The sequence below is a fragment of the Montipora capricornis genome, chromosome 8 (assembly GCF_036669925.1).
Source record: "Montipora capricornis isolate CH-2021 chromosome 8, ASM3666992v2, whole genome shotgun sequence".
NCBI classification, from domain to species: Eukaryota; Metazoa; Cnidaria; class Anthozoa; order Scleractinia; family Acroporidae; genus Montipora; species Montipora capricornis.
In genome coordinates, this window is record NC_090890.1 from 30,569,223 (window position 1) to 30,576,780 (window position 7,558).

General features: G+C 37.5%; 2 protein-coding genes and 1 long non-coding RNA gene across 4 annotated transcripts in view; 1 reads left to right on the forward strand and 2 right to left on the reverse strand.

The window, feature by feature from the left end:
• The window catches only part of LOC138014392 (small ribosomal subunit protein eS10-like), an 8,702-nt gene extending 3,480 nt beyond the window's left edge, over positions 1-5,222 (reverse strand). The window contains exons 1-3 of one of the 2 annotated variants that reach the window (XM_068861453.1): positions 5,144-5,222; positions 3,523-3,667; positions 2,129-2,201 (exon numbers count right to left, since the gene is read on the reverse strand). In XM_068861453.1, the coding sequence (XP_068717554.1) occupies positions 2,129-2,201; positions 3,523-3,666 (217 nt within the window). In that variant the 5' untranslated portion in view covers position 3,667; positions 5,144-5,222. Of the gene's footprint in view, positions 1-2,128; positions 2,202-3,522; positions 3,668-5,133 lie in introns of both variants that reach the window. The other variant, XM_068861452.1, reaches the window with a different exon arrangement.
• Positions 5,223-5,556: 334 nt separating this feature from the next.
• On the reverse strand, positions 5,557-6,251 carry LOC138014393 (ARL14 effector protein-like). Its single transcript, XM_068861454.1, has one exon. The coding sequence runs from the start codon at positions 6,137-6,139 to the stop codon at positions 5,663-5,665; it is 477 nt and encodes a 158-aa protein (XP_068717555.1). The 5' UTR covers positions 6,140-6,251; the 3' UTR covers positions 5,557-5,662.
• A 140-nt stretch (positions 6,252-6,391) lies between these two features.
• On the forward strand, positions 6,392-7,553 carry LOC138014394 (uncharacterized). Its single transcript, XR_011125309.1, has 3 exons — positions 6,392-6,488; positions 6,571-6,642; positions 6,745-7,553. It is a non-coding gene; the product is annotated as an uncharacterized lncRNA (long non-coding RNA).
• Positions 7,554-7,558: the final 5 nt, after the last annotated feature.

Here is a 7,558-nt window from a genome sequence, read left to right on the forward strand (position 1 = left end):
TTGCAAAGTGTCAGCTTTAAGTTGGGTAAGAACAAAAACAATCTAAACGGATTCATGCTCCGCTTCCAAACCTGAGGGCAGATATTTAAAATTTCAGGACAGGATAAAAACTCCTACAATTAAAATTAATGGGCTGTCACTATAACTAATCAAAATTGCCAGTAGAACACCACAAAAGAACTACTGGTAAAACCAAGAAAAATGGATGAGAAAAAAAAGACAAGATCCAGACAAACTGCATTTGAAACAAATATTATTGAAAAAAGTTGGCTATAAACTCCTGTTCTGACTGGGCAACTGTCCTTGTGAAACTGTTTTGTCACACTGAAATTGTTGAGAGTTGAATGAAATTTAGTAAAACAAGTCCAATCACCCTTGGTGGATACAAGATTAGGTGTAGCCAACTACAAACCTTACTGGCAACTACCTACTATCTCTTATTAATGTCACTGTTCCTTGGTATCAACATAATTAGCTTTTAAACGCATAACGCAAGGTGGAATAGAATGAGACAACAGACAAATTGGCATTTTTTGAGGGGAACAATGCCTTGCGGCTGGTTAGCCTATGCAGCTTCCCGATTGAAAAGAATACGAAGAAAAATATCACGACATGAATAGCCCCTTCGGTACGGTCATGTTGCATTAACCGTATTTTACCGATGGGACAGTAAAATCTTACTTATACAATGTACAAACTGAGAAAGCACTTCTCTAGACATTTTTCAGGTCCAGAGTAAGTGCAAGGATCTCTTCAATGTTTTGCCTATAACCTGTACTGTATTTACCCATGTATAAGTTGAACCCCCATTTTTGATGGCAAAAAAGCAACTTCCTAATTTCTTTTGTTAAATGTTCATGGGATACTACCTGTATTCTTCGATTTCTGGAACTGTGGATACACAAAAAAATCACGGCCTCCAGCGCTTAATAGTTTTGTGGTTCAGCAGTTATTGTATATGTGGGCATTTTGTCCTTGAGTTTTGAAAAAGTTCTCTGAATATCGCACATGTAAACCCAAACTAACGTGTTTCATTGTTCAAGAATGAAGGGGTTTAGAGGATAAGCACATCACAGAAGCAGGAGTCAATCTTTGAAAATAACTTCAAAAACAATGCGAATTGTGCAAGGTTTAATTGGTCCTCAACTTATAATTTCTCACGTGACAAACAAAACAAAACTCATAAATCAAGTAAAGAAGTTTGCAAAAGCATCTAAATCAGCCAGGTTTGTATTAAGTATAAAAAACAATCATGAACAACCAGCATTTTCAGGAATACGAGTGACAATGCTTTCACGCAAACATGAGGTATGGTACCAGGTTACTAAGCCATTGAATGATTGGGTTTTATTTGAAGAAACAGAAATGCCTTTCAGATCTTTCCACCTTTGGAAAACCAAAATTCCCAGTGTCTATTTCATATTTGTGCTTGTGAGTATCTTCAACATTTAGAGTTGGACAAATCCTTTTTCATTTCACCTGGAATTGCTTAAATTCATTTTGAAGTCTTTTGTCCACTGCCTTCGTTATGCCCAAGACAACATTATGTTAATTTTGAATCTTTGACCCGTGTATAAGTTAAGGGCGATTTTTGGAGCTTCTTTTGAGGCCATAAAAGGTTGACTTATACACTGGTAAATACGGTATTTAAAATAAATATTACATTTCTTTGATTGATCAATCCTTTCATGGGAACACATGAGCCCAATAAACTGACCTGCTCCTAACAGAGTGGCTTCACAGCTCAGTTGGTAGAGCATTGCACCAGCAGTGCAGAAATCATGGGTTTAAATCCCGTTGAAGCACCTGAATATTTTCAGGTGTCTATAAGTCAGAGACAATTGCTCAAGGATGGTGCCTACTAATTCAAAGGTATTTTTGCGTGGCTTACTGAATATGCTGGAAAAGCAGATCTTAACACTGCATTAATAAGCACCACCCATGGAAAATCCGCTATCTCGAGATGCGCAGAACATTATGTGCAATAACAATAGTAGGCACCATCCTTAAATTGTCCAGATAAGTGAGAGGAGCAAATCAATCGTTTGTCTATAACCTGCACTTCAAATATACATTTTCTTCCATTTATTCCAACCGCATTTTATGCAAAGTTTTGGGACGTTCTTACCATCATTTGTGAGGTACCAGTAAAAGTGATGCCACGAAAACTGCTCCTGTACATATCCTCTTGTCTTAAGTGACTGAAAGTGAAACAGGAAAGAAGCTCAAGTCAATGGAATTCACCACACTAAGGTATTATTCTGCAACAAATCAAAATTGTTGGCTTGCATGTCAAGTAAGTGAAATAATGTTATTGCCACCCATTTGATCAATAAGGTCAAGTCTGAATTAACAAATAAAGAAGCCTTGACTGTGCTCTGTTCTGTTGTAAAGCACGCAGGAAGCGGCTAGAGCACGAAAAAAGAGTAGGGGAAACACGAGCCGATAGGCGAGTGTTTCTCCCTACTTCTTGAGTGCTCTAGCCGCTTAATAAGTGCTTTACAACAGAACAGAGCACAGTCAAGGCATCTTTATTAGTTTTAAACTAACTAAATTCCATGTTGGCCTACAGCTGAACTACTGTAGGTTGGCTTCTAGAAATTACATGTAATAGAAACATTTGGAGTTCTTTTCATGCATTTCTCAAACTCAATAATAATTAAAAAGTTAATAAGCCAATTGCCTTGCCCCATTCTGGTCACGCAGACAAGTTTGAAACCCAATTAAACACTACTTGTTAAATGACCTTCAAATTCATGTGGTTTGAAATCAATAACTTCAAACATAAGTTTTGAAATCAATTAATTTCAAAAACAAGTACAAAAAATGGCTCTTAATTATAAGTTACTATAATCTTTGAAAATACGAGCTGTCCATTTGCTTTTATAAACAGGCAGACTTCGGAACAGCTTTTAGGGCTATAAATCTGCTAGCTGCACTCTCCATTACGACACAGTAATGACTCCGTGCATGCTCACAGCTCTCTCATACTGCTGAGAAACCATAAGGTGTACCAAAGATATTTGACTTGAAAAAAAGTGATTGAAATTATATTTCTTTTGTTGGAGAATTAATTTTCAAAAACTTGTGTGTCGTGCTTCATTAGATTTCCAAACACACAAAAACAGTTAAACCACTTGGCCTATGGTCTCATGGTTTAAAACGTTTTCTTGCGTTTGAAAATCCAATGAAGTACATTTGTACTCACACTCGTTTTTGAAATATTGCTGCAAACATCAAACCACATCACCATAATAACAGCAGCCTTCACAAAGGGGAAAACTTAATGTTGATTGGTGAGACAAGACAACTTTCCTTTGTCACAAGGGCAGTAATCCAAAGTGCATGATAACTTGATTCTTATCGCCCACGCAAACATTGTTGTTTTGCTCCCCATTGGTTGAGGGCTTGTCAGCAGCACTAAGTTGGTTTTCTGGTAGAGGTATCTTGAAATGAGTTTTTTAAAAAAACGTTCAGAAAGTAACCCTGATTACAATGTACTTTTTTTCCTACTGGTTATACCTGCATAGCCTTGATTACTTGCAGATTTGGAACACCTTCAATTTCTGGATGCTTCTGGGCTTTAAAATCCTTCCTTGCCACTGCAACACCATCCTTGAAGAGGTGCTCGTAAATAAGAACCCTGTTTTTCTTAGGAATCAACATCCTACAGTGCACGGGATAAAATGTCTCCTGAATTCCATTTTGCACAAAATAAAGCTTAGAAGTTCTCACAAGTCAAATGTCTTAATACATCATTCAATGAAACATGGAGTTTATTTAATGAGGGCCACAAACAACAGTTGTTTATCACCAATTAAAATCTGGCCCTTCAAAGGAAAAATGGTACAGACAAGTATAACATGACAGAATAATTTCTAAACAAGTACAACTACATGTAAAACTTATATTGCAAAATAATAATATTGGAGAATTAATTTGCTTAAAAATACTTAGAAAACTTAAAACCTAATTACCAAGATAAGTCTGTACTGAAGACTGCCATAAGCAAAAATGCAATTTGTGTGAAATTGAAGAGGCATTTATAAGGTGCTAAGAATTCCAAACAACTGGAATGTAATGGACTAATTGTTTGATGATAAAAGAAGCAAGTACCACACACTTTTGGATAGTTTGGGCTACTGTATATTATTCTTATTATTATTCTTATTATTACGATACTATACTGTAGCTATATTATCAACACATTAGTTTACTTACATGCATTATTGCTCAACCAATTGACTCAAGGGAGTGAGACTTGACAGATTTTACTCTAATGCAAGACGATTTTACTTGTCACCTTGAAGGGGGGGGGGGGGGGGGGCAGTTTCCTGTAGGGGTTACTCAGGGCCAATCACACAAAACACAACAACTTCAAGAATCCCAACTGCTTGGCAAATGCAGCTGAGAAGTTTAACCAGGGACTACCAGGGTCACATTCAACTGGTGGTCAGAGCCTGGCTTCAACCTGCAATGCCCACATCTCAAGGCAAGAGCCCTAACCAATGGACTACACTGTCTCTAACTAACTACTTTGCTTCTAGTTTTCAAGCCTTTTCTGGCAGTTACATGCAAAACCTGCTTATATCAGCATCAGTTTCAAGTACAACACCAATGGGCTTATCAATGAGGCAAAAACAAGTGGAAATTACCATGTAACAAAGCACCTTACAGCAAACACTCCTACAAATTTCTTGCACCTAAGCTATGGAATATGCTCAAAGATAATTTAAGAAGTACTACAAGTATAACTTACTTTGGAAATAATATTATGTTAAGCTTATTAAAGTTGCAAAATTGTCTAGACTTTGCAGATGAAATAACAAGTACGAAGTTTCCATTTATAATTTTCTTTTATTGTGCATATACAACTTTTATTATCATTATTATTACTTTTTTTTCAACGGAGATCGTAGCGTTTTTTAATCCGAGGTGCAATAAAGTCTTAATACTGCTACTTCTACTGTGATTTTTGTTCCGTTTACTAACTATTGGTGAAATACCTAAGTTTTAACTCCACTGACAAACTACCAACTACAGCTGATTACTTAATGTTCTGGCAATCTATTTTCTCTTAAATATCACAACAGAATGGTCTGATGCTTAAAAAACCCTGCGGATTTCATTCACCTTCGCTCACCTCTATTTTTCAAAATGGCGATGGAAGCAAAAGGAACGAGAATGGTCATGCGCAACGATAACATGACCTTGGTGGCCAGGCCCAACCTCAAATAAACTGTGTGCAGACTGGGGCGAGAAATAGTTGTGTTGTCAGTGTATTGTTGTGTAAGACAGAAAACGTGTGATTTTATCAAACCAAGAAATATTTATTACTTTTTAACCAGAATACGCGATATACGCCACCTTGTGAAACTGCTATGCTGATAGCATACTGTGTTTTTACTTCTACTAAATGATTTCATTTTGGACAGGTATAAGCGACTGATTCATATGCTAGATAACAAGTTGTGCGTTCAATGGAGTTATCCATTTTCTCACCCTTTGATGAGGATTTGAGTCCTCCCACACAGATATTTTCCTAATAGCACTATCTACAAGTTCATCGATTCGTTAACCTTCGAGGCACAGTGGGCAATGGGTTTTCTACTTCTATGTCCTTCAAGTAGGTCCACTGTCGATCACAACGACATTCAACGCCTCATTTTTCATATCCACACGAGGAGCAAGGAAAATGACAACCCGGACAGTCTGTATCTTGACAATCACACACATCTCTACCATCAGACATTCGAATTCCGGATCGGTCGTGAAATGTTTGCTTCTGAGGCCGTTTCCTTTTTCTTTCTTGTCGTCTTTTTAACCTTTTTGCGGCATCTTTTAATTTTCCTTCTTTCACATCTAATCTCTTCAACTTACGCATTTCTCGCCGACTCGTGTCTGGGTTAAAATCTTTGAGCAGCGGACCCGGGTTCTTAAACTTCAAAGAATTAAGTAATTTCTCAGTCCATGAACTTTCCGAGCTTGTCGATCCTGTCCGAGTCACTTTCGCTGGAACTTGCAAAGAAAATCCTGGAAGAACTGGGGTTTCATCGGCGGTTGAAACGTTCGCTTCTCCGAGAAACGGCAATTTTAAAATCTTTTTCTCAGCTTGTTTTTGAACTTCAACGGAAGACATGGGCTCACAAAGTATCACGAAGCATGCACTTGCTCCCAATCCTCTCCTGACAACCTAGTCAACACTAACTTCCGGTAAGTTTCATTCCAGTTGCTTTGATGGATGCTAAAAATTAAGTTTCACAATTTAGATTGGAGAAGATAGCTTATTTTCAGGTGTCCAAAACAAGACTAAAAACAACTTTTCAAACAGAAATTCCCTAGAGAGCGCGATCGACGCTTCCCAAATTAACTTCTGTATTTTGATTGGTCCACAGACAAAGGCTTCCGGGGTTTGTTGCTTAGTTGTGAATCTAATTTGTTAAAAATTCATTTCAGTGGTGTTGGATAATTGTTCAAAGCAGCAAATCGTACGCATCGTTCGTATTTCTTTATTTAAGGTTAGATTTTGAACTTACAATTTATGCATAAATGTCCCTTTGTTCATTACAGGTTCGACGCTTGAATCTGACCTCACACGCACCGCAGTCAGACGTCGAAGACAACAGTGCCTTGATGAAAGAGGTTTGTTGTTCGTCGTTGATTAGCCACAATCGTATCTTAAATTTAATGATAAGCCGTTCGCTTACTTGCTCTTTTTAAGCCAGATTTTACGTTTTGTGACAGAGAGACGAAAATATGAGTGAAACTGATGTTAAGGGGAAACGCCGCCAGCAGTCACGGAAAAGACACCAAGTGAAGTCCAACAGGGACTGTTGTCGAAAATATCTGGCGAAGTTTACAGCAAAGCCGCTACAGTAGTTGGTGGATTTGGTTGGGTGGCCGGGACAGCCGTGTCAACGACATACACTGCAGTATCTGCCGTTAGCGGAGCCGCCTTGATTCCGTTCAGAAAATCCCCAAAAGATAAGTCAGATTGAACCAAGTTGAAAAACGAGGCTATGGTTTACCATAGTTATTTGCTTTTAGAGACAGAGATAAAACAACTTTTATGGATTGTTGATGGAGGGGCGCTAATCTCCAAAAATGAGAGGATATGGAATTAAAATTGTGCTTTAATAATTATACCAGCAGAGGATTCCATTTTCCTTTCATTTGAAGCTTGGCGCAGTTTCATTTGTATTAAAACGTGAAGATACTCACACGTCAATGACGATGTCACCTCAAAAATTGATTGCTCAGCTGAGATACCAAGAATTTAAAGCTACAAAGCGACACAATTTTGTAAAGGATCTCTTTTTGATTGGGAAGGTTTCTATGTATGGGTTGGTAGGAATTATTTTGTAGTCAGTGATGTAAATTGCTATAAGAAAATTGTAAATAGACAAAACACAGAACATTATTTCATAGTAGCCTTTCTCAAAAACACCTCACAATATTTCAAGCTAAATTTAATATATAAAACCACTGTGAAATAGATTCAGACATTGGTCTTTGCTTGGAATGTGAAATTAAAAAAAGTTGTCTACACAGAACCTAC

Coding starts and splice junctions, on each gene's coding strand:
- LOC138014393 (XM_068861454.1), bottom strand. CDS start 6,139: ATGTCTTCCGTTGAAGTTCAAAAACAAGCTGAGAAAAAGATTTTAAAA.